At 51.8% G+C, this 26,312-nt stretch overlaps 2 protein-coding genes across 13 annotated transcripts in view; one reads left to right on the plus strand and one right to left on the minus strand.

The window, feature by feature from the left end:
- The window catches only part of KANSL1 (KAT8 regulatory NSL complex subunit 1), a 179,021-nt gene extending 163,109 nt beyond the window's left edge, over nt 1-15,912 (plus strand). For 2 of the 3 annotated variants that reach the window (XM_044247699.1, XM_044247698.1), the window contains 9 exons: nt 318-489; nt 6,498-6,680; nt 7,166-7,354; nt 7,710-7,858; nt 11,643-11,764; nt 12,332-12,389; nt 12,633-12,745; nt 13,565-13,817; nt 14,130-15,912. In XM_044247699.1, coding sequence (XP_044103634.1) covers nt 318-489; nt 6,498-6,680; nt 7,166-7,354; nt 7,710-7,858; nt 11,643-11,764; nt 12,332-12,389; nt 12,633-12,745; nt 13,565-13,817; nt 14,130-14,357 — 1,467 coding nt within the window. In that variant the 3' untranslated portion in view covers nt 14,358-15,912. The remainder of the gene's footprint in view (nt 1-317; nt 490-6,497; nt 6,681-7,165; nt 7,355-7,709; nt 7,859-11,642; nt 11,765-12,331; nt 12,390-12,632; nt 12,746-13,564; nt 13,818-14,129) is intronic. The other variant, XM_044247700.1, reaches the window with a different exon arrangement.
- A 4,898-nt stretch (nt 15,913-20,810) lies between these two features.
- MAPT (microtubule associated protein tau) overlaps nt 20,811-26,312 on the minus strand; it is a 95,247-nt gene continuing 89,745 nt past the window's right edge. For all 10 annotated transcript variants that reach the window (XM_044247711.1, XM_044247702.1, XM_044247701.1 and 7 more), the window contains 3 exons: nt 25,713-25,794; nt 24,251-24,363; nt 20,811-21,276 (listed from right to left, as the gene is read on the minus strand). In XM_044247711.1, the coding sequence (XP_044103646.1) occupies nt 21,061-21,276; nt 24,251-24,363; nt 25,713-25,794 (411 nt within the window). In that variant the 3' untranslated portion in view covers nt 20,811-21,060. The remainder of the gene's footprint in view (nt 21,277-24,250; nt 24,364-25,712; nt 25,795-26,312) is intronic.

The following is a 26,312-nucleotide window of genomic DNA, read 5'->3' on the forward strand; positions in this document are numbered from 1 at the left end:
GAGGGAGAGAGACCGAGAATGAGTGGGAGAAAGGGGCAGAGGGAGAGGGAGAGGGAGAAACAGACTCCCCACTGAGCAGGGAGCCCGACTCGGAGCTCGATCCCAGGATCCTGAGATCATGATCTGAGCTGAAGGCAGACACTCAACCATGTGAGCCACCCAGGCACCCCAAAAGGGACTCTTTTTAACAAAGTAATTGAACTTCCGGTTAGTAGTGGTATATAGTGATCTAGAAAAAGTCTTTTGAATCTTTGGGATAATGAGAGAGCTGGCTTTTATCAGACACTGAATTGTCAGTTTTGTTTGGCTTTTCACAGGTTCACCGGAACAGCACAACGCGCTCTGGCTGTGATGTGAACCCCTCCTGCGCACTGTGCGGCTCGGGCAGTACCGTCACCATGCCTCCAGAAATTCACTATGAAGCCCCTCTGTTGGAACGCCTTTCCCAGTTGGACTCTTGTGTTCACCCAGTCCTAGCATTTCCAGATGGTAAGAAAGGCCACAGAATATAAAGTTTAAATGAGACTTAAAGGCTTCAAAGTGAAAGAAAGCCAGGATCCTGGTACAATCTGGTGCTATCGGGGTATCAATTTCAGTCAACATCGTCACTTAGAATTTTGCAAATAGGGTGCAGCAGATCTGCCAGACCAGAATGTGCCACTAAAAGATTGCAACTTGCCAGGAAGAGAGATTTCCCCCCAGCCTTTCAAATGGCTCCTGACCCTGAAATAAAACCCTGCCTAGCTTTGCTAGCCATATGGCCCAGGTTTTCTACTAATATTTCCACTTTTATTAGAAGTCACCTGACAGCAGGAATAATTCGATCAAGCTCTTTCTTAATCAAGGGAGTTCTGATAACAAGTCCTGGAGCAGCTATAGGATTTAGGTAGGGAAAAAAAAAAGAATTCAGTAATTTGAAAAACAGATAAAGGAGAGGGGATTATCGTGATGCAGTGTTTGATCAACTGTCACACAGAAGAGGGCATCCTCTAGGGTAGGTGTCAGTAATTACTGTTTTTTATAAAGTTTCATTGGAACACAGCCAGCCCATTTGTGTACACATTGTCATTGGCTGCTTTTCTGCTAGAGTGGCAGTAATATTACATAGTTCACCAGACTGAACATGGTTTGGCCTGCAGTGCCCACGTTATTTATCATCTGTCCCTTTTAAGAAAAAGTTTATAAACTTTTGGACCATATGGATAGCAAGCTAGGCAGGGTTTTTATTTCAGGTCGGGAGTGGTGCAGCAGTAAATAACTTTAGAACATAATGAGTGGGAAACCCTAACACATCTTCTGTGTACTTCAGATTCCAAGGTTCATTGACTTTTACCTTCTCTTACCATTTGGATTATAGCTCATATAACTTAAGATTTTTATTTGTATAGCATTTTATGGTTTACAAAGCACCTTCTACTTATTTTATTTGCTTCTCTCAGGAATCTTGGAAGGTGTTAACTTCAGTTTGTGGTAGATCAAGAAAAGGCTTAGAAAAGTTGTGCTTTATCTTAGGCTGAATGGTAATGAGTTTTTAATGGTTCTAGAATTCAAACCCATGTCATCTGATGCGTGTCCTTCATTTCACTATATAATATGCTTCTACCCAGCCAGGTTATTCAGGGAAATCAGTTTTCTACCCATTTCTAGACTCGGACTGTAAGTGGAGCCGCCTGGAAAACTTAGGAGCATTTCTTGGGTTGCTCTCTCAGGATCACATTTGCATTTCTCAGGATCTCGTATTTGAATAAAAAAGCCTGAAGCCTGTAGTTACATTCTGATTCTGATAAGGCCTCTTCCATACTCACTGAATATCAGCTTATAAACATGGCGATCATGTCTTTGTCAACTGCGTTACCATATACAGTTGGGAATTGTCTTCCCCATCCGCCAGTCACATATGCTCAAGCTCTCTGTCTCACAGACTGGTGCCTTTACACTTCCTTACTCCATCCAGTTTCAAACTATTGTAGCATTGAGGGAGAAAGGAAGGAAAGATGTGGAGACTCTTCTCTCTGGTCTTTTAGCATCTTCCCTTTCCTGCCTGCCTTTAAATACTTTTCCTCTCTCATTGTCTCCCAGTCTCACACAGCTCCTAACCATGATACTGGGGTTTGGACAGGAGAGTTGGTCATTAAATTTCCTTACGAGACTGTAAAGGAGAATATATATATTTTATTATTTCAAGTAGGATGTAGGAACATATTTGCCTTAGACTTTCTGTGGTTTGACTTGGGTGAGACCGTTACCACAGTTAATACTGTTCCTTTTGGATAATTTTGTTTTGATCCAAACAAATTACCACATTCAGAATGTAAGTTGTAAGGTTTTCACAACGATGTCCAACTCCAAAGGGCACCATTCTTCTGTGTGAATAGCACTTCCTGAGTATCGAGATTCCCCGTGGATCACTGTGTAGAATAGTAAGTAACAGTGAAGACTAGCGGCCAGTGTAACACCTGACCTTTGGGTCACCCTTTTACAGCCAGTTCCCTTGGAGATACTTAGAGATGGCAAGATTTTCAGGTAGTTTTACTAATGTTCCTAACCTTGTTTGTAGGTGGGATGGGAACCAACTGCAGCTCTTAATCCTAGAGTTCTTTCTCCCATGTTGACCACACCTCAGCCATTTAGATTAAGTGTGGCTAGAGATGGTAGAATTGGAGGAGCTGGAGGAGCTGGGTGCCTGGCGACTAGGTGAAGGCATTAGAGTGTGGTAACTCTTCAGTACTCCTAGGAGGGGGAGCTTGTTCCCTTAACAAGCCAGTTAATCCTTAGCATGGAAATGTAGAGGATGTCTAAAACCTTGGTACAATGTTAACTTGAGTTTGAGCTTCATAAGAGCACCACCTGCTGGCCTTGAGGATCTATGCTATTTTGAGAGTGCTTACCCAAGACTGGTGTATGTGAGGCTACCGCAGTTTAACCAGCAGGAGGAGGAAGTGAGTATTATGAAACAAACCTAGAAAATTCGCTTGAGAAAATGGTGGAAAGTAATGAGCAAAACAGTCAAGTGAATCGTGAAATGTCAGACCCCTCCAGTGAGCATGAAGTCAGTCTTTTCATTTTGTCTGAGGAAATAGTAACTTTAAAATGATGTTAGTTTCCTTCTGTTTCCTATTTTCTGTTTTAACACTTCTGTTTTCATGTTACTGACCTGATCAGGCATCTGCACCCTCTTCTCTGATAATGGCACTTGAATGGCATGGCCTGTGTGGGGATGGAATGTGTGAAGTCTCCTGGCTGAATGGGTCCCTATTGTGTTCTCTTCTATTTCATACCCTTTCATTGCTTACCTTCAGGTCCTGCATATCTATTCCATTTCAGAGCTTTAGCGCTACATGGATCTCAGGTGTTATGACTTTATTTAGAGCATGAACTCAGACCAGCAATTCCTAAGAGATCATTTTTGTTCATTGACTGGGGGATTTAACGGACTTCCTGTTCATTCTTAGAGGAGTTAAACACACAGCAAGTTTCTAGCAAAGTAAAACAGCCTGAGTGCTTTGAGCAGTTTGTTATTATCCCTAACTGCCTGTTCGGTGGGTTTATTGGGGAAATTGCTCTTGATTCTGCTTAATACCTCAACTCTAGGGCACATGGTGGTATTCTTCAATTATAGCAGCTTCTCCTTCAGAGCATTAGATGAGGGTGGGGGATTAGGTATGGTTCTGGAGTCTGATGTAATGTGTTGAGAGTGGAGAGAGTTGGTTAGGCGACTGCCTTCATCTCGGGTCATGATCCCAGGATTGTATTAGGCTCCCTGCTCTGCCAGGACGGGGAGGTGGTGGCAGTGTAGGGGGCCTGCTTCTCCCTCTCCTGCTTCCATTGCCAGCACTCTCCTCTCTCGTTCTGTCGAATAAAACCTTTTAAAACAAGGAGAAATGGAGAGACTCCGTCAGTCTAGGCCAGCAGTAACAAATACTGTCCTCTCTCGTGCCTACTCTGATTGGTGTGGCTTTGTATCATCTGTAATTTTTAAAGATGAATCTAAGGTCTCGGGGTACTATAGGGGAAACAGTTGTTTTGATTTTGTTGTTTTTGTCTGCAACAGAGGAAGGGAGAGCTCTAGAGCATGTATGCTGGGATGTTACCTTCCCAGATCTAGGCCTGCCACCTCATTTTACTGATAAAGCTAAAAAGCCCAGCTAAGAGGTTTGTTCTTGTTTTTGCCTTCTACTCGGTGATGGAATTAGGACCTGAATCCAGGCCTTCTCATGTCTAGTCAGGGTACTGTTTCCATTATAAATCAGGTCTCTTAAATTCTTCCCTACCTCCTTTTTTCTTGGCTTAATTTTCAGTTTGGTAGAGCAGTGACTGGATAAAGTAAAAGGAAAACGTGAAATCACTATGCTTCTGTTGTCCCATTATATAGACTTGGCCAATTCTTCTGTTGACAAGGGGTGTCCTGGGATACAGAGGAAGTGTTTTCCCCTTTGTGGGGCCTCTAGACATTCCAGCTTAGCCCAGTTTTCAGAGTGCCTCCAGACAATGCTTTATTTCCTACACACCCTTTTCCCTAACCATTTTGAATTACAGCAAAAAATACCGTTAATAACCTCAAGTCAATCTTGATTGTTTATTAATGGGAAATCCTTTTTTTAAAAAAACATTAGACCTTCTTTAGGAGGGTGGGGGGAATCAAACCATTTTATTGAGGGACTCAGAAAGGAGTGGAAGGGCTGGAAACATAACGAGATCCAACAGCCTCAGTCTGGTTGGTATCTCCCCAACTTTGAGGTTGCTGAAAGCTGATGTTTGTCTTTTAAGGTTGGGATAGGTGAATTTGTTTTTAAGTGTGGAAAAGAAGGAATGAATATGCAAAAAAAAAATTCAGAAGACAGCACTGTCCTTACATACTGTACCTCAGTACTTAGACATATAGCAAATATTTATTACCTATAAAACTTCAGTAGTTCTCCTAATTTGTTGGACTGCCATAATAAATGGCATAACAGTGGTCTTTTCACAGAACTGGAAAATAATGTCTGGCGCTGAGACCTGGCTGCTTTCCGACTGAGGAAAGGCATCCCTGAGAACAGAATTATTTTATTCACTCAGGGATATATGTTCATTCCAGTCCTGAGAAGCCCAGTGTTCAAATTTGTTCTTAAAGTGTCATGAGGTCCATGGTATATACTATAGAAAGAGTGTTTAAATGTTTTCACACTATAGAACTGCCTTGAAAAATACCCTATACACTCCACTTCTTGCCAGTAATTTGAGAAATCTTAACATTCCACCTCTCCATTCTCTGAACCAAATAATCTCATGGTGTGGTAGCTGAGAGTGTGGGCTCGAGGGTTCTGCATACCTGAGTTTGAGTGTTGGTTGACTTACTAAACTGTGTATCCTTAAACAGTTAATTCACCTCTTTGAACCTGTTTGGTCTTTTAAAAAAGACCATAATGGTGCTTATATCAAAATGAAGTACAGATTTTAAATTAATTCTCAAGTGTAAGACCTGTAAAAAGAAAACTGCCAAACAATGCTGAGAGAAAATTAAAGAAAACCTAAGTAAATAGATCTACCACGTTCATGGATTGAAAGACTTGGTGTTGATGGCAGAAAAGAAAGCAGTTCTCCCTAGATTGACCTTAGAGTCCGTGTAATACACAACGAGCTGTTTTGTATTTGAGTTTTTTCCAGAAGCCTGAAGAAGAAACAAACCACCTAGAATTAAGGAAGAATCCGCTTCCATTTTATCTACAGCACTGAATGTTAGAATAAAGTAGAGTAGTAGTGACAGTTTTTAAGGTCTGAGAGAAAAATGGTTTCAGTCTAGAAATATTTTTTCTAAAGAAATTACTTAATGGCACGATCTTAGGAAAATAAAAAACAGAACTAAGAAAGTGAAACAATAATGGTAAACCAAAGTGGTAAAAATTATAGTTTAAAAGATTAATTTTTGATGTTGAGTTTGAGTATTAACTAATTGGCAAAAAAAGAACCGATCAGAGGCCTGTGGGGGCCTCTGGGGCCTGGGTGATAGGGAGGTGAGGAGCTCGGAAGGAGGGAGGGCTAGTTCTCAGTAGATGGTAAGTATTTGTTGAATGAATATATCCTGATTAACTGTGTTGATGGTATTAGGTTTAAATGTTTCAGTCTCTAGGAGAATTGAAGCAGGGTGTTTATCAATCTTTGGAACCAGTAAAGTTTAACAGACTTGGTGGAATTCCTGAACAAAGAAAACTCCATTGATGTATCAAAAGGTGTTTTTAGATGGGGTATGTGTTTGTTTAATTTGAAAATGAAAGGCAAAAGTGACTTGCTTGTGAATAAAAGAATGACCTTCAGTAAGATTCAGGTAACCAGCTGCTCCACAGGACAGTGCTTGCCCTGCCAGGCCGTCCTGCCCACTGGGCACAGAAGAAAGGGTGTGATGTGGACCCTCACTGGGTGGGGAGCACGGGTTCCCGGTAGACGCATCTCCCTTCTTGAGAGAGGAGTCCAGAGGCCAGGTGTCTGGACTAACCCGCAGTGTTTTGTGTTTCTCGCAGATGTTCCCACAAGCCTGCACTTCCAGAGCATGCTGAAATCTCAGTGGCAGAACAAGCCTTTTGACAAAATCAAACCTCCCAAAAAGTTTTCACTTAAGCACAGAGCACCCATGCCGGGCAGCCTGCCAGATCCAACTCGTAAAGACAGGCACAAGTTGGTCAACTCCTTCCTAACAACAGCCAGTAAGTTCCGGAGGACCTGGGATTCGTCCTCCGGTTATTCTCTTTTCCTTCTGTATTCTCAAGTTACTGTTTTGCTGTGGCAGTATCTCGGGGTTGGGAGAAGCAGTTGGCTCCTAGAAATTCAGCTCACAGTCTACTTCTGCTTGTCTCGGATGTTCTCACATGGACTTCGAAGGCTATTCCAGACACCAGGCGTCTCGGGCAAGACCCAGAGTGCGGGATGAACAGCTGGCAGTGACACGGCATTGGCTCCAGCTGTGGGCAGGCTGTCTCCAGTAGCCTGGTTGCAGATCTCTCTGCTCGAGGGCCCTGTGGGCTGCCCAGCCTGTCCTGGCCCTCGTGCTGTCTGCTAGGACTGGCGGTCCCCGAGGGCTCTCCTGCTGCCCTGGGTGTCTGTCACTGGCCTAGAGCGAACTTGAGAGCTTGGAACTCGAATAAAAGATTGAGAGAAGATTTCACAGCTCCTTTTCTGTTCCCCTCTTCAGAGCTGTCCCATCACCAAACTCGGCCTGACAGGACCCACAGGCAGCACTTAGACGATGTGGGGGCCGTGCCTGTGGTGGAGCGAGTGACAGCGCCAAAAGCAGAGCGCTTGCCCAACCCGCCGCCACCTGTGCACGACCCAAACCCCAGCAAAATGAGGTTGCGAGACCATTCATCTGAGAGAAGTGAAGGTAGGGCCAGGCCCGGCACCTCTGCCTGCATCTGCATCTGCTCAGGGCTTTCTGGGGCAGCCTGGGCTTCTCTCAGTCGCCCCCAGCTTTGTCCTTCACTTTCTAGGAAGGCAGTGTAGAGGGACCCCTACTGCTTCTAAATGCAGGTTACTTCTAACCGCTGCAGCGACCTCCACCCAGCCCCCTACCTCCCGCAACCAGTTTGCTTCACCTTTTTATCCTCAAGGCTTAGAAAGCGTTTTTGCTTTTACTGTGTTTTTACCGTGCTTTTACCGTTGCTGGCATTTGTGGCTTGTGCTGGAAGGAGAGCCGGTTGAGGTGGCCACGTATTCCTCTTTTCTGTTGACTTCTGCAGTGTTGAAGCATCACACGGACATGAGCAGTTCGAGCTACCTGGCGGCCGCCCAGCATCCCCCGCACAGCCCCCTGGTGCGACAGCTCTCCACCTCCTCAGACACGTCGGCACCCACCAGCTCTAGCCCACAGGTCACGGCCAGCGCGTCTGTAAGTACCTGCGCGGAGCTGGCTGGACAGCCCCTCTGCAGTCCCAGCTCCTCAGAGGGCTCTGGAGGACAGTGTGGGGAGTGGGCTGTGAGGCCCAGGGCATTTGGGGGTGCTCAGCTCACCGCCGTGTGTCATTTTTTAGTCCAAGGGATGGTATTTGACCTTGTGTTCTCCATGGTGGGAAGCTGGATGCTGAGACACACCCTGAAGGTGGTCTGTGGGGTTAGGTCTCCGCCAGCACTCAGCAGTAGCATGGCTTTGATCCCATTGGTTCCAGAAGCTCACCCGCAAGGAGCGGTAGTGGGCGACAGGTACTTAGGAACACGGGAGGCATTCCATTTCCTTAGTTTCACTCTCGTGGTGAGCAGAGGGGAGAAGGCAGGGCCTCGCGCCATCCCTGAAAGCTGTCAGCACAGCCATTCCAGACACACATTCCTGCTAGTTTCTTTCTCATATTTAATTCTTCAGTGTTTGCCTCCTTGAAACATATACCTAGAGCTTCTTGGTGCCCACTGACTGGTCCTTTCTGTGGTATTTATGATAATCATGGTGACGGTGCTGAGAAAATGGTGTTTGTGTCTGTTCTGCATGCTTTCCTATGTTAGCTCATTCAATCCCAATACCGCCCTTTGAGATGTAGGTGATATGAAGGATTCTTACTCTGTCGGCAGGGAAACTGAGGCTTTGTAAGGTTAAGTAAACTGTGCAAAGGGATGCAGCTTGTGAGGGTCATGACTGCCACTCAGCCCCAAGCCGTGTGACCACAGAGCCAGCTCTTCGCCATGACATGCACGTGCGAGCTCGGCGTCACTGAGGTCACTCGTGGGGGTGTGCACTCTGTCCCCTTCAGAGCGCGCTTCAGGAAATGTATAAGCTCACAAATGGGCTCGCTTTGTTCTCTGTCTTTGCTCTTCAAAATCACTCTTTTCCGAATGACCTCTTTATTCCTCCCTTTTACCTCTGTCACCCACAAATTTGGTCTAAATAGGTGTGTAGTGTCTATCACAAACTCCGTTTCCCATCAGAGGATCTCAGTCAACCAGAGGATTCCAGTCTGAACTCTTTGAGATCGGACAGTTGGAGAGACTTCAGCGCTCTTTCCCCTTCCTAGCCCTCCTTGTCTGGAAGATGTTCCCTTAGGCCTGAATTGTTTGAAATTTTTTCTTATTAATTATTGAGTACAGATTTTGTATCTGTACTGACCCTTATGGCTCTCACTGACTGATGTTTTCTAAAAGTGTGGATTTATTTAATAGTAAGGAGGAGGATAGGCCAGATACCGAAAATGAGGGGAAGAAACTGGGGTGGGGGGTTGTGTGGGGGAGCGCTGCCTGAAAGCTGTTGGGCACCTCAGAAACCTCCTGTGGCTTTAAAAAAAAGAAGGAAATCCCTGAGGATTCTGATTTGATAGAGAAGGCATCCCAGAACCTTTTGCTTCTGTGCTTTGTTCCTTTCCTCCCCTTTCCTTCTTGGCAAAGCACTCTTCATCTTGCTTCTGAGAAACCACTTTCCATTCCCATCACCTGTTTTGCCCCTCTGGCTCTAAACAGGAGAGAGTAGTTGAATTAGACCCAATGAGTGCCTGGCGGGAAGCAGGGCTCAAGCCCTATTGACCGATCTATCTATCTGTCTATTTATTTACTTACTTATTTACTTATTTATTTACTTACTTACTTACATACATACATACATAGTAGAAAACTTGATGTTGAGACAAAACTCCATGGGTATTGTCCTCCGCCCACTCCCATCTCTTGTCCTTGAAGGTACTAACAGCAGGCCCAGAAGATTCAGGGAAAAACACACCTGTTTCTGCCAGCTCCACATTCAGTCTTTTTTTTTTTTTCTTTAAAGATTTTATTTATTTATTTGACAGAGATTACAAGTGGGCAGAGAGGCAGGCAGAGAGAGAGAGAGGAGGAAGCAGGCTCCCTGCGGAGCAGAGAGCCCGATGCGGGACTCGATCCCAGGACCCTGAGATCATGACCTGAGCCGAAGGCAGCGGCTTAACCCACTGAGCCACCCAGGCGCCCTCCACATTCAGTCTTGACCAGGCTGCAGGGAGAGCGCTCTCTTGAGCTCCCCTGAGGTACACTTCCGGTCATGGGATGTGTCCTTTTAGCAGAGATGGGCCAGTGGTAGAGGCTTCGGGGTGTGAGGTCACTGAGCCTTAGCTCTTAGACCCAGGCAAGATTTGCAGAATTCTCTTTGACCATTTTGGTTAACCAGTTTTACCTTAAATTTGTGAGGTAGAGGCCATCTGTCCTCATTTGACAGAGAAGGAAATGGAGGTGAAAAAGACGTTGTGGCGGGCTGACAGGAGAGGCGACAGCAGCTAAAGGCCTGGCCCGGGAGGCACCGCCTGTTGGCATTCTCAGAATGCCTGAAGGGATGGGTTGAATCAATCCCGTATCACCCTCCAGGAACAGAGAGTGGGGTGGTTAGTTGTAGGGAACAGTGTCTTCCTCATCGTGCTTCATGAGCTGATCGCACTTGGGGCTTGGCTTTGAAATGCAGCCCCTTGGGTGTCTCCCATCAGCACATACACACAGCACAACAGCTGTGCTGTTGCCATGGTAGCACATGTGTCATCCCACTGTTGCCCTCTGGCCCCCCTCCGCTCAGCCACCAGTGTCTGTTTCAGGGTGGGCTCTTCGCTGTCTGGGCCCAAGCAGCTGGTGGACTTTGCCTGCGTCCGAGAAACCAACCAAGGCCTTCAGCTCCCTCCTGTATTCCTTCTTTGGCCTCCGAGCTGCTGTAGATGCTCAGCTCGTCCTCTGATACTGGGCCCTTGTTAGTCTTCTTCCCTAAGAATTTGAACTTCTCAACCTGCAGAAGCAAATCTCTCGTCTTCAGGAGTGAGCTGTGTGGCCAGGTCCAGATCCTCTTCCTCTGTTTCCCTCCACTCAGCTCCACTGATAGAGCTAGAAAGCTCTCCACTCTTCCCCAGTAGTCAAAAAGACAGGATATCCCATAGGGCTGAGCAGATGGTGGGTGCAGACTTAGCTGAAGAGTTCAAATCTGCAAGAAGGAGGTGCTTTCATGACGTCCAAGGTTAGATGATCCGTTGAGCTGGGCCTGTGCCCTGAGGTCTTTCCAGGATGAGGAAGCTCCCGTTTCTTAACCCTAAGGGTGCACTAGGTTTAGGGAAGCGTTGGCTGTGGGGGCCTCTAGGGCCTGGGTGATAGGGTCATCCATTCTGCTTCCCCTTGCTATCTCTAACGGAGGGGGGTAGTTAAAGTGTATGTGGGGGAGTCAGAAGCACAGCCTGACTTGAGGCCTCAAGGTGAGCACCCCTGCAGAATTCAGTAGAAGTCTTCTTCCGCATGAGCCCGTGAAGGAAGAGACTCCACCACATGGTGGCTCTCCTGAGGATGTCACAGGAGGAGACTCGTCCTCCGTGCAGGTGGCCGTCCCCTGCCCGAGACTCAGGTGCCTGGGTGCTGGCCATCCTATTTTATGTCCCAGGTGTCAGATTTGACGTTTGCAGAATTGTGCCTCCCTTGTAAATACACTTTTTTTTTTTTTAAGTGGTGCATACGATTTGGGGCTTGGACTTTTTTTCTGTTTTTCCCTTTTTTAAGATTTTACTTATTTCTTTGATAGAGACACAGCAAGAGAGGGAAGCCAAGCAGGTGGGAGAGGGGGAAGCAGGCTTCCCACGGAGCAGGGAGCCTGATGTGGGGCTCAGTACAGGATCCTGCACATCGTGCCCTGAGCCGAAGGCAGATGCCCAACAACTGAGCCACCCAGGCACCCCTTTAAACTCACCTTTGTCTTACAGCAGCCAGTGAGGAGGAGAAGGGGAGAGAGCTCATTCGACATTAACAACATCGTCATCCCAATGTCTGTTGCTGCAACAACTCGTGTAGAGAAACTACAGTACAAGGAAATCCTTACTCCCAGGTAGAGGCCTTTGCTCATCGGCTTCTTGCCCTTTTCTTCCATTACTGCCTCCTTCCCCTCTTGTCCCCGAGCTTTGGGTCTTAGTCTTAGGTTTGTCATCTCTTTAAGAGAAATTCTTCCCTGATAACAGTGAAATTGTTTCTGTATATCAGTCTCTTGTTCTCTTAATAAAGAGTATCAACCAGACCTCAGGCCACATGCTGGCTGTAGCCGTGTTTGTCTGACAGCCCAGTGTGTTTCCCAGTAGTGAGTTCGTTGTCCGCAGCAAAGCAGGATTTCACCTGGGAATCACACCCGCTTTTGTTGACAGCTTCAGAAATGGGCAGCCCCGTGTATGTGCTCTCATAGGCTAGCAGTCTGCCGGGCCTGGCGGTGGTCCCCTGCGGACAGTTCCTTTGCCTGCTGTTTCTCACAGCTCCCAGCTGGCTCCCTGTGTCTGTCCTTTGTGGGGCCCCTCTCTGAGGCCTTGGGAATACCAAGGCGGAGGGGAGCTCACTCTCACACAGACACACTCAACCTGCCCGGCTGCCCTGCTCGCTCACACTTGTCCTGTCTTGATTTTGGCAGCTGGCGCGAGGTCGATCTTCGGTCTCTGAAGGGGAGTCCTGACGAGGAAAATGAGGAGGTAACAGCATGGTCCTTCTCTCTTGGACGCACACACCTGCCTATACACACGCGCGCGCACACAATTGGGCGCACACACCCTAGGGGCTTGAAGACCCATGAGTGTCAAGACAAGCTCACTGTATTCCTGTCCTGACGGGGACAGCCCCCGCAGTAAGGGCTGGGGCTGGTTCTAGAATTGCTCTAGCTTTACTTGGGCTTGGCTTCCTGGAGAGAGGGAACCAGTGAAGCTGTTCTCTTGCAGGTCGAAGACCTATCTGACGCAGCCTTCGCCGCCCTTCATGCCAAATGTGAGGAGATGGAGAGGGCTCGGTGGCTGTGGACCACGAGTGTGCCACCCCAGCGGCGGGGCAGCAGGTGACGGGGCAGGCACAGGTCCCCCGGCCTGTGAAGGGAGGGCGGGCAGGGAGTTGGGCGCTGGGTCCATGGGGTTGCCACCGCCCCTGGGTTGCTCTGTGTGTCTGTCCACTGGCGAGGGCTGAGAACGCAGAAGTTCCTGGCTGTTTGTTGGACCTAATGAGGGTATGAGGGTCATGTGACTGGAGCCTTGCTGAGCCATAGGGTCGCTGTCCAGTTGTGGCAAACTTGGGTGATCTCCCGGCTCTGCCTGGCGGCTGGCTGGGCCATTCGGGGGCCAGTTGAGGGTTGTGTTGATTTAACCAGAGGCACTTCGGAGGCCTCACCACAGTTTAACCCTCCTTGGGACAGTTGAATTGGGGGGTTGTGGTCCTGCTCAAAAGAACTGGCCGGCCTCGTCTCCGTTTGGCTAACAGAGGCACAGAAACCCTCAGGAGTCTCAGATGGAAAGATTTAGGGCCCTTGTTTTTCCCTTGACAGCAGTTTACAAAGTCTAGATGATTTTCCCTTCCGTGTGAATTTGGTGAGCACTGTGCCAGAGATTGGCCCCTGGCATCGTTCTGCCCTGGCTTTTCACTTGGGACAATAGGTGCACCCATTTCTTAAGATTTGTGTATCGGGGGCGTCCTCCGCCCCCGTACAGAGCGGTGGAGGAAACGAGGGATTTATGGTTCCTGGGAATGAACTGTGTGTGTCCATCTACCTCAGCTCCTCTAGTTGGGATACTCTTTTCTTGCCTCCTCCCCAAGCCCCCGAAAATCAACCTACAAGTAATCCCCTGTCGCCCAGGCACTCAGATTTGCACTCCTTGGTGTCCAGGTCTTACAGGTCATCAGATGGCCGGACAACTCCCCAGCTGGGCAGTGCCAACCCCTCCACCCCCCAGCCCGCCTCCCCTGATGTCAGCAGTAGCCACTCTCTGTCGGAGTTCTCCCACGGTCAGTCCCCGAGGAGCCCTATCAGCCCGGAACTGCACTCGGCTCCCCTCACCCCTGTGGCTCGGGATGCGCTGCGACACCTAGCCAGCGAGGACACCCGTTGTTCCACGCCAGAACTGGGGCTGGATGAGCAGGTGAGGAACACTGCCTTTGCATGGGGGTCGGCCGGGTAGGGGACAGAATGGGGAGGAGACAGCACCCCCTGAAGATGGGTCTGCCTCTCATGCCCCTTCCCCTCTGCATCTTAAAGGGGCTGCACTTAAAATTGACCTTCTGAAGGGACCGTGGGATGGGTGCCCACTCCGAGGGGTGTTCCTGGACCACTCTAGGAACTCTCGAGGGACTAGTCTTGGACTTCAGTCCACACGTTTTGGGAGAGGGCCTTGGGGCAGGATGTAGGCCGGGCCTCGCTCCTCACCGTGGCAGTCTTGTCTGTCTCCCCACAGTCCGTCCAGCCGTGGGAACGGCGGACCTTCCCGTTGGCCTACAGCCCCCAGGCGGAGTGCGAGGACCAGCTGGACGCACAGGAACGGGCAGCCCGCTGCACTCGGCGCACCTCGGGCAGCAAGACTGGCCGAGAGGCAGAGGTGGCCCCCACCTCACCTCCTGCTGTCCCCCTCAAGAGTCGGCATTTGGCAACAACGGTCACAGCTCAGCGTCCAACTCACAGATGAGTGGGAGATGCGAATCTAAACAGACTCACTAACTATTGGCATTAAAGCTTCAGAAATCTCTGCGTTTGATATTCAAACATCATATGCCGGAAATTTTCACAGTTTTTAGTGAATTTAAGGAATTTAGATTCTACTTTGGTATTTTTTGTTTTGATTTTTGTTTTGTTTTGGTTTTGGTTTCCATGTTTTGTTGTCACACACCTGAGCACTTCCTCCAATTGGCAAACAGAAGTTCAGGATAAGACCCTGCTGGCCTGGTCCTGGCATGTCCTCTGCACTGTTGAATCACTGGACTTAGCGATGCTAGATGATCACCCCTCTCCTCGCACCTGTGGGCAGGGTGCACCAGCCAGGTGGGCAGAGGGGGTGGGGAGGGGAGAACAGCTCGCTCTGGGCCCCGCCTTCTTCCCTCCCCTGCCATCGGTGGTGGCCTGGCCCTGCGCTGGCCCTCCTGGCTGGGTCCCCCTTGGCCATCTGTGCTAGAGCACCCCCACCAGAGCCTCTTGGCCATAATTGCCACCTGTTCTCACCGAGCTCTCAGTCGACAGAATGGCTTCCCCTTGTCATCCAGATCTTGGAGACCTAGTTAGGGTTTCCTCTGCATTTGGTCATCTCTGTTTTGACTCCTTAACTGCAGTGACCTAGCTGCGGCTGCTCAGGTCCCCGTCCTGCCCCTTCGTGCCGTGTCGTCTGCTCCCCGACACTATCCACACACCTGTACGCACCAGTCCTTCCACTCGGGACGTTTCTACCACCTGTCCTTGTCTGTACGGTAGGGTTAGGGCTACTTAACTTCATTCCCACTCCTCTGCAAACTGGGGGGTCAGGGACACGAGCAGCCATCTTCCCTGTATGATTCTGTTGTCATAGATGCATTTAGTTCCGTTTCCTTCACATCCGGTTCCCTGTCGGTGTCAGACCTTTTCCTCTTCATGCTCCCCTTGCCTGTGGAACGTTGTCTGGTCCCAGCTGTGGTTCCCATCGCTCCCTCACCACCCCCCTTGGTTAACCTTGTGCCTGTCTCATGTATGATCACATCACCAAAAGGGGGGGGCAATAAGGACTTCTTTATTTTTATTTTTTTTTGTTGTTGCCATTTTGTAATCGTATAAAAATAGTAGACAAACTGCTTAATGGTTGGGGTTTTTTCACAATTTTCAACATTAGTGATTTTTTTTTTTTTGATTCTGTTTGCAAGTTAAAGGGTTTGTCATTGTTTCTTTAAAAAAACAATAATGCACCATATCCCTATGCATAAAGTGCTTCTTCTATTTATAAGGTTGAAAATTCTGAATAACCCTTTTAGCATTGTTAAAAAAAAAAAAAAACAAAAATGGAAAAAAAAACCTTGTATTTTGTAAATATTTTCTTTTCCTGCTTTGAGCTGTGTATTGGCAGCGAAACATGTAGCTGTCTTTGGTCTATAGAAATGCTTTTCTTCAGAGAAGCTGATCTTTGTTAATGTCTTGATTCTGTTCGCAAAGCACAGACTAGTGCTTAAAAAAAAAAAAGGAAGGAAAAATTGAAAAAAAATAATAAAAAAAAAGTTACAGAATGTTGTGTTGCCAGGCCTTTCTTGACATTGGACCGGCTCTGCATGGCCATGGTGGCAGCCCGGGCCCCTGCCCTGCTGAGCAGTTCTTGGGGACCTCGAAGGGTCCCTGATGGTCACTAGGAAAAGGATGTTGTCGGGGGAGGTGGGGGGTGAGGTGACCCAGAGGACAGGGCATCTCCGTAGATAATCTTCTTGTTGGATGTAAGAGAGAGATCGTTTGATCATTGCCTTTCCCCAGTGAGACCAGCAGTAGGACATTTCCTATCCTAAATTGTTCAACTCTTAAGAGAGATACCTCTCGCTTTGTTTTTTTTCTTGGTTTCCCCCACCCCAGGGTTGGGGTCAGTGAGAATGTATATATACTTTGTAACATCACTTTTCTGAGGCGGCTCAGTGCTGGATTCTCTTTGTGCAAGACAGATAAGTGGGCAGGCCTGATCCCTGTTTACTCTCTTTTCTTCCTTCTGATGGCAGTCCAGTCGATGCCACCAGGGAAGCCCCCTGTCCTGGCAGGGAAGCCCCTGAGTCTGGAGGAGGCATTTCTCTCTAGCTGCCCTGTCACTTCTGTGGGAGCTTCTGCCCACAGGGGCTCAAGCAAGGATGGGGGTGGGGGGTGCATACAAAGTTGCAACTTTGTATGAAGATCTAAGGGTTCCTTGTTAGCGCCTTGACCTGACTACTAAATAATTCAGTGCGTTACGGTTTTCTGTTTTTGTTTCCTTTGTGGGCTACATGGTATTCCTGTCCTGACCTAGCGGACCTCTTCCCCCCCCCCCCCAATCTAAGTAAGGATCCAAAGGAAAGAGGAAGGCAGATTCAGTTGGACTGACTCGCAGGTCTAGGGACCAAAACCGATATCCCCCACTATCCCGGCCAGAGGCTGGCGTGGTCTGGCCGACTGGGAGCGCAGCCTCTTGAGCTCGGCCGCAGGGGCGGTGCTGCCCTTGTGAGTTGGACCGGGGTGGTTTGGGAGCAGCAGTCCGAGTCTGTGCAGAACGAACAAGTCTGAGAACTCCTTGCATCTCCTGGGCCCGGGAGAGAGCTGTTAAATTCTGATGTCCAGGTTTTAGCAACCTTGACATTCCCTGTTCAGAGCCATGTTCTCGGGTTGGGAAAAGACTTGCAAATCCTACATCCTCAATTATTTTCTTATTTGAATCCACACACGGAGACCTTATTTAATCAGTAATAACTTTATTTCCAAATTCACTTTTACAGCAACAATCAGTGTAAATCATTTGTTAAAACACACAGTACACCATAGGGACATTCACAGACAGGAAGCTAAGCTAAGATGGTTTCATGTCCCTCCCCCCACCCTCAGAATTACCGAAGAAATTGTGGGACTTGCAAGTGCCAGAAATTGTCCTGTCCAACACTGCAAATTCACAGGGCAAAGTCCATTAGGAGGGGCGACTCTGGGCCAGTGCCCAGGGTAACCCTTTTCGAAGCTGAAGAGAAACCAGAAGTCTCAAAGCCACAAGCCCGTAGATGGGACAAGCTGACCACCTCCACCTCCGCCCTCGTCCCCACCTTGTTGGGTCTACTTGGGGACAAGATAGAAGAGGGCGAAAGAGGAACACTTGCAGCTGCCAGGAGGGCACCTGCGCGGCCAGAGCTGGCGGGAAAGGTGACACAGAGGTGCCAGTGGCTTAGATGGAAGGATGCCAGGGTCTGCGGGAGGCAGGGCTGGGGGCCTAGGGGGCCTAGGGGACCCGTGAGAGGGCAGTTGTATATCCAGGCTCCTCCACGAGCCTTGCTGCCTGCGCTGGGCTGGGTGGGAGACAGCGCGAGCCGGCCGCCCGCTGCTCTCGGGAAACCTGGCAGGGGAGAGGTGAAACCCCAGGGACCTCTAGCAAACCGTGGGTGATCTGAAGAAAAGGGTTACAAGGCGGTTGAACTGCTACCCTCCAAGACTTCCCTCTGCCCTTGGTAACTATCTTACAGGTTCCTCCCCCCCTCCCCCCAGAAGCACGACAAGCAAACAGGATACAGTCTCCGCATTGAAGTCAATTTAAATGGAACTACTGATAAGTGAGTGGAGGGCTCGAAGGGACCAGGCATACAGCACAGCCTGTCTGGCCCACCCAAGGGACACTGACCCTGGAGGTGGGGGCAATGAGGGTGGCAGAGTGCCCAGCCCTGGAGCAGGGGTGGGGTGGGGTGGGGTGGGGTGGATTGTCCTCATTCAAGGTCACAAGCCAGCATCCCTTTGCAGTCTCCCGGCCAGCACTGACCCGATCACCCTAAACCGTGCTGTCTAGGCCATCCCCAGTAGTCCATCCCACCAGGGAGACTGCAGGGCCCTCTGAGCAAGGCCCTAGGAATAAGGTATCAGAGCAGGCTCAGCAACTGCAGAACGGGCAGCCAGAGTCCGTGGCCACAAGGAGGGGCCGAGTGTCTAAGAGCTACCAACTCTGAACCGCATTTCCCTTCTCTTCCTCAGAACCCTTCTAAGGACAGCTGGGACTCAAAGCGATGGAGAGCCTCACAGTGGTCAGTTCCGGGCCCAGATGATTCCTTGCACGGAAACCTGGTTGCAAACGAAGCCCGGGGCCCTGGAGAGGCGGCCCTTTACTCCCCAGCCCCCAGGGCTGCCTGAGACTGGGCCCGAGGTTGCTGAATTTCTCTAAAGCGATTTTCTACAAAGGCGGTTCCCTTCCCCTGTGCCGGGCGAGCGGGGCTCCGACTGAGGCTTTGGGCCGGGTCCCCCCTCTGCAGTCCGGCGGCTCGGGCTCCCAAGGCTGCTCCAGGGTAGGCGCAACCCTTGCCGTGGCTGTGGGGAAGCAGTGGGGAGACCCGGGCTGCCTGCCCCAGCATTCCGGGTGGAGGAGGGGCTGCGGGCCTCTCCCCAGCTGGTACTGGATCCCGAGACCCCCTCTAGGGGTTGCTGGGGGCTTCTGGCTGGGACCAGAGAGGGCCATCTTCCTGCTGCAAACCAGGCCGGCCTGGAGATCCGCTGCTCTCCGCTCCGACATAGGGAAACCCCGGCAGGGGCCGCGAGGGGGCGCCGTAGCTTCCGTCCTGTACTCCAGGCCTTCCTCGAAGCTGAGGGTCCTCGGATGTCACAATCTGGTCTTGTGTGGGTCCCAGAGGCTGTGAAAGCCTTTCCAATCGGGCGACCCCAGCAGGGTAGAGACACACTGGTCCCCTGGAGCCAGGCCCCAGTGTGTGTGTAGGGGGGAGACATCTAGGACCCCCACGGGGTGGGGTAGAAACCTCTTCACAAGCATTTCAAGATACATGCGTCCTTTTTTTTTTTTTCCTTTTCATGATCATAGTCACTCTGTGAATCCAAGCATAAACAGATCCGACTACAAGGCGACAGGATGCAGACGGGGAGGGAAAGGCGACGTCTATGTATATGTTCAGCTGCTCCGGCAGGACAGACGGTCGGCACTGCTTCCAGCTGGGCCAGGGGGACAGACCGTTTCCGAGGGGATGTGCTCCCCTTCCAGGGGTCCGCACGGGGGTCGGGCGGTGGCGGGGCTCTCTCAGAGGCTGGCAGTTGTGAGCTTGGGTGGAAGTGGGGGATGGGGGCCGGGGTGTGGTGTGGTCCTGCCCAGGGGGCCTCACCTGCCTGTCCTGGTGCCACCTCTGGAACCGGGACAGCCAGCCTGCGGCCAGCTCAGCTCAGGAGGGGGGCCAGACCCTCATGGAGGAAAAGGCTCTCCAAGTAAACAAGGCAAAAACATCCCGGGTCCTCCCTGAGCCCACCTGGGCTCATGTCTGTGAGGAGAGGCGGGGGATAAGGAACTGAGGAAGGTCATCGGGTTCGTGGGGGACACACCAGTTGGTGAGCAGAGCTTAAACCAAGAGACCGAGGTCTCACCATGTGCCCGGGCTTTGCCTTCACTCACTCACACCCCTCAGATGAGAGCAGGTGCCTCCCGCATCTGAACAACGTCCATTGCTGAGAAGGGGCGTGGTGAGGCTGGGGACTTGGGACATTGTGACACGATGAGGGGGACAGGCAGTGACTGGGCTCTGCACAGCAGACACACGGGCATGGCGGGGGGTGGGGGGTGGGGGAGACAGGTGGCTGCAGTGGCCATGGGAGGGACAGGAGGCTCAGGACCCACCCGCCAGAGCCCCGCACACCCAGAGATGCCAGAGGCCCAGGCTGGGGAGCAGGCAGATGCCCCCAGGAGGCACGAGTCCTTACAAAGAGAACCGGTTAGCCCTAAAGTCCCAGATCGGTGAGGTGGCCAAAATCGTGGCTGCAGTTCCAACCTTCAGAATTCAATAAAACAGGGTTTCCGTGGGGCCAAGGGGAGCCCCTCAGCTCAGGACCCCCACCCTGCAGGGAGGGAGAAAGAGGCCAGCACTGGGAACATCAAGGTCAGTCTTCGAGGAAGTGATCCACAAGGTGCCACCCTCCCGCCAAACGGCCACCTCCTCCCACCAGCGTCCCTTCGCGGTATAGGGGAAGGACCGGAGCCTTGCTCCAGAGGGTGGCACACTGACCCGCAGCAGACCCGGGGCCACCAAGCACAGGAGGCCACTTGGTCCAAGTTTGCAGTTTGTCCTTCCTGCTGCCCTTCCTGGCCGAGGTCAGTGGCTCCTCCCCACCAAGCCCCTGTGACCCCTCCCATGCTCTCCCCTCTGCCCTCTCCCTCCCCCCACCCAGGCTCTCCCGGGGCTCCCCTTCCCTCCCCTACCCCCCTACAAGGTTGACATCGTCCGCAGCTCCAACATGGAACCCGGTTTCAAATCCTTTGTTGCTGCCGCTGCCTCTGTGACACCCCCAGGATGGGGCAGAGAGGGGACGCCCCAGTCCCTTGAGATGCCCCAGAAGCAGCTTTCAGAGCCTCTCCACCCTCTTCTACTCAGAGGGGAAAAAAAAAGAATCAAAAGGAATTGCCCAAGGAAATGTTGGGTGTGGCCATCTTTTTAAATGTTTTTAAAAATATTTTATTATTATGAGCCCACCCATCAATTTGGAAAGATGAAATTTGCTCTTTTTCCCGTCACTGATTTTGAAGTCCCGAGCCAGAGCCGAGTGACAAAAGCAGGTTAAGTGCTTAACCGATTAACCGGTCTGTGAGGAGCAGCTGGGGGAGGGCAGAGGGCGAAGGGCCAGATCATTATTCTTTTTTTTTCCACACTCTCTTCTCTCCACGATTATTGACCGCCCCGGGGGCCTGATCACAAACCCTGCTTGGCCAGGGAGGCGGATACTTCGTCGGCTAGCGTGGCGAGCTGGGGTGAGTCTACCATGTCGATGCTGCCCGTGGAGGACACGTTGCTCAGGTGCCGCGGAGATGTGTCCCCAGACACCACGGGCGACTTGTACACGATCTCCGCCCCGTGGTCGGTCTTGGCTTTGGCATTCTCGCGGAAGGTCAGCTTGTGGGTTTCGATCTGCGAGAGAGGAGGTGAGCGAGGGTGAGCGAAGCCCCGGAAAGGGGGGCAAGCCTGGGCCTGCCTAAGGGCTGAGGAGGGGGAAGGGAGCCGTGGTGGTGGCGGCGGGGGCGGTGTGATCTCCTTTCCAGAGGGGACACCTGCACACAGCTCCCGCGTCACCTGCCTGCCGGCCACCCGCTTCCCTTCTCCAGACGCAGTGACCATCGTTCGTGTCTTGTGTGTCCTTCCAGAAATTCCCACACATGCACAAACGTGATCTATGAGACGTGTGTCTGTGTATTTAATACACAGAGTGACATCACATGCTTTACGCTTCAGTCTCTTGGCCTAATAACTTCCATTATCGGCCCCTGGCTTCCCTGATGCTTGTCCCGCGGATCATTCTACCGTCCTCTACGAAAATGCACCTGCTCCCCGGAGCGCGGGTTTTCGCACTGTTCCCGCGTCCTTGCTGATCACAACGCTTGTCCGAGTACCGGCCTGTGCACGGCATTTCACACACGGGGAGCTGCATCCTAGGAGCAGAATGGCTGGAAGGTCCAAAGCCAAGTGCATTTGATTTTAATAGATACTAACAAGCTGCAAATGAGAGCATGAAGGAGGGGCGCCTGGGTGGCTCAGTCGGTTGAGAGTCTGCCTGCTTTTGGCTCAGATCATGAACCCAGAGTCCTGGGATCCAGCCCCACATCGGGCTCCCTCCTCAGCAGGGGGTCTGCTTCTCCCTCTACCCCTAACCCCTGCGTGTGCTCTCTCTCTCTCTCTCAAATAAATAAATACAATCTTAAAAAAAAAAAAAAAAAAAAGGCATGAAGGAGAAGCCAGAGGTGAGTAAGGGACACCACCAGAGTCACTGCTGGCCAGCCATGAGCCACACACATTCCTCCCCATCGCCGGTGATGGGGGTTGGGGGGAGGGTCGGAGGCAGCAGCTGTGGGCAGCACTGGCAGGTGGGCTAGAAATCCTGCCGTGATGAAGTTCTTTGTCAAGTACAGAAACAGGAACATAGCCAGAGGCCCAGAGGTCTTTGCTCCACAGGAGATCCGGGACACTCAAAGCATCTGCTAGAGACATGAGCAGCTCATAATCATCCCTGATGAGTCCTGACATGGTGGACACAGGAATTCCCTGCTCTTCTGGGCCCTGGGACTGTTGTCCATCTGGTGAAGCCAGGATAATGTATACGTGGACATGTGCTCACCCACCCACAATTCCTCCGCATGATTTCAGGAGTCCGCGGCTCCGGGGGTGAAGAGCCCCCGTTGTAGGGGGCGTGAATGTGGGTTTAACAAAAAGCCAGACTCCCATTTACGCTCTACGGGTATCTTGTCCATTTTGGTGCAGTGCTTTGCAAAAATAGCCCTTCCCTATCACGGTATTTGAAAGGCTGTTGGGACATAACCTTTGGTAAGAGCATTAATGGTAGAGTCTTGAAGGAAAAAGCGATGGGGTCCTGGGAATGTCCCCAAATCTCCCAAACTGGAAGGGGCTCAGGCGTCAGGGGACCCTGTGTTCCACTGCTCGTTAGCAGTTTTGATCATCACATCAGGAAGTGGGGGACTGAGTCCGAGGGGACGCTCTGGGATCAGGACAGTGTCTTCTGGGTGGGGGGCCAGGCCCACCCTTCTGAGCCTGCACAGAGGTGAGTTAAAACAAGTTCACACTCAGGCCTGACTCAGACTCCCATTCTTAGATGGCTACAAATACCCGGAATCTTCCAGAACATGGTCTCATCTGGGTCTCCCCACCACCCTGGGATGTGGCTATTTCTGTCCATTTTGCTGATGGAGAAATGCGTGCAGAGCCCTCGCCCATCCTGCCCAGGGTCACATCTCCAAGCAGAGTCAAGCCCAGAGCTTTGCTCAGGACACAGAAGCTCCCAGGGGTGGGCGGAGACCTTCCCTCACCCAGGGAGTCACCAAGGCCTTAACCCAGGGAGGGGCAGGCCTGAGTTTGCAGCCTCTGCTTTAAGACCATCCCAGGAGGTGCTTCTACAAAACTGTACCGTAGGGCCTTCCCCTCAAACACAACATGGGGTGTGTCTATCGAGAAGGCCCGGTGCTGACCCAGGAGGCACGGGGGAGGAGGGGCAGGGGTGGGGGGCAATTGGCTCAGCCGACTCCAGGCTGCCAAGTCCAACCAGCCGAGCCACCTTGGGCAGCACACTTTCTCAATGCTGGGCTAGGTCTCAGAGTCTGTGCCCATTCTGGAGCACCCCCTTCTCCTTCCCCCACAGCTCTGTCAGCTGCTGGGAGGCGCTATAAACTGGTAGAAGAGCCGTTTCCAGAACTTCACGGCGGGCATGTGTGGGAACCCCCCAGAGGACGTTTTGGCTGCATTTCTGCAAAAGAGGAAAAGGGCAGCCACGAGCCCACATCCTGTGACGCCCCCAGCAGAAGCCTGCTCAGGGCCACACGCATCCTCGTGTCCCCCTCCCCCACGCTCACACAGCGAGACCTGGAGACTCGAGAAACTGCGGGGATCGCCGAGATCTCGGGCCAGCAGCCTCCCCGCGGACATTTCTGTGCCAGACAGGCAGGTGCTCTGCAGGAACCTGGATTTCAGCAGCATTGTTTTGCTCTAACTGCCTAGTGACCCATTTAGAAAATTAGGTTATGTTCCCATGACTTGTTCGTGGTGCGCTGGGGCGGGCTCTGGGGCCCCTGCCTCCTTGCGCGGATGCTTGCCAGCCGCCGGCCGACTGCTGTCGCCGAGGACTTCGGCTCTCACCTTCAAGGGCACAGACGAATCCTCTGGGAGCTTCCGAAACTCCCGGTGTCCAGGCAGCCCCTGAGACCCATCAGAGTCTGGGGGGAGGGCGGGGGGACATCAACTCTGGCAATCACAGTCCTGCTGAGAATCTGCCGACCAAGACAGACCCCTCGGCTTTTCTCCTCTGGAGAACCGGACCAGGCTGCGAAAGCGTTCACGGTCACATCCAAGTACAGCCTCCGCCCCGCCCTGCCCCGCTTACCTTTTTATTCCCTCCGCCAGGGACGTGGGTGATGTTGTCCAGGGACCCGATCTTCGACTGGACTCTGTCCTTGAAGTCCAGCTTCTCCGACTTGACTTCCACCTGGCCGCCTCCTGAAACAAGGCACATGGGGCATGGCACCTTGAAGGAGGGCAGAGTGCTTGATGCCGGGAAGATGCCCGCCTCTCCGAGGGGGTAGGACTACCCTTCATTTAGAAGGTGCTTGGGGCCCAGGTAAGCCTTTCCAAAGGGCCTGATGCCAGCTTGCTGCATTTCTCTCATCACGGTGGGCATCCAATATTCGCTCAACAAATGCTTCCTCCTTTGTTACTGCACAGGTCACGGACAGCTCAGTCCAGGAGGAACGGTTCCACACCCCAAGCTTGCAGAGAGTAAAGTCTTTCTATGCCAATGTCCCGAAAGGAACAAGCTCTTTGAATGAAACTAAATGGCGAAATGCATCCTAACCAAGCCAGGGCCCGGACCCTTCTCCTTCCTCGGATGCTCAGGGCCGAGCCCAAGCATGGGGGACACGGCCTGGGGAAGTGACGAATGCCGTTCCTTTCTGGAGAAAGGATAAAGCCACCTGAGAAAGCAGCTCCCAGCATGGGAGGATCGTGGCCCCAGGCGAGGAACGGTTTTCACCGGGAGAGATGCAACCCCCACGGCATGTCTCAGGGAAGCCAGAAACCGATGCGACACAGTCCAGACCACGTGTCTGCCGGCCTTCCCTCCCCACAGGAACGCTTCAAGCAATGATGCCCCTCTGAATCGGGCTTAAGGCAGAAGCCCTCACTCCCGGGCAGAAGTTAGAGTCTACATCAGCGCTGGACAAGACGGTAGCCATCGGCCATGTGTAGCTACTTGCATTTTAATTTTTAAAAATTTTTCATTTCATCAAATGCACTAGCCACGTTTCCAGGGCTCAACAGCTACACGTGGTTGGTGGCTAGCATATGGAACAGAGCAGGTCTAGAACAGTCCCACCATCGCAGAGAGATCTCCAGCTACTAGCTCTGGCTTCTACATGGTGTGGGACGGGGAGGGGAAAGGCAAGCATGGCAGAGCCCCAACAGTACTTTCTGTTGAAACAAAGTCACAGCGGGAGCATGGCAATGGCTGGTGAAGTGGCCCCCTACGTGGGCTGGGGACCAAACAAGCCAGCCTCCTGGAGCCAGATCAGGCCCTCCTCCAGCTCAAGAGGCCCTATGTGCACCTGTTCAGAGAACCACAAACTGGGGTCAGGACCAGCCTCTGCCCTCTCTCGAGTTGCCTTAGCCAGCACAGCACCCCACGCAGGAGCGAGACAGGGCAGCCGCCCCTCCCAGAGCCCAGCAAGTTCCACTTCCAATGCCCCCCTGGCCAGCCCATCCCCTCCATCCCTCCCAGCCACTTCAGGAGAAGGCACCCCCCAGCCGGTCCTGCCCCCATCCCCGACCTTCCCGCCTTCTGTAGGGGCTACCTGGCTTATGATGGATGTTGCCTAACGAGCCGCACTTGGAGGTCACCTTGCTCAGGTCCACTGGCTTGTACACTATCTGCACCTGGAGGTGAGAGACGATGAGCGAGAGACAAAGAATAAAACAGGATGATTTCACTGTGGGCGGCACACCCTGAGAAGCAGCTGTGTCCGGCAGATCGGACCCTGCTGGGACTGTGCTTCCTGGCGCCCCGAGGAACACACCCCTCGTCATGGTGGGAAGCTGCATCTTCGGACTTCTGCCAACCCTGCCCCACACGGGGGGAGCCGGGTCTTCACAAAATAACAGTGGGACTGGAGTGCCCTGGTCCCTCAGGGGACACAGGGAGCCTATGTCACGGGGCAGAGCCCACACCGCTGGTTTCAAAGAGTCACTCTTCCCTGACGTGACACAGACACCACAGTAAGTGGGGACAAAGCAGAAGGGATCTGCGCGATCCATGTGTGCGACATTTAGAAAATCTTGTTGCAAAAGCAAGGAACTGCTGGTGGCTGGGCCTCAGAGAGGAGTGGGCAGAGCAGGCTCAGTGGGGGACTTGCTCCCAGGACAGCCTCCCACAAATCCCAGCACCGCAGCAGGAG

Source organism: Neovison vison, chromosome 5, assembly GCF_020171115.1.
Source record: "Neovison vison isolate M4711 chromosome 5, ASM_NN_V1, whole genome shotgun sequence".
NCBI lineage: Eukaryota > Metazoa > Chordata > Mammalia > Carnivora > Mustelidae > Neogale > Neogale vison.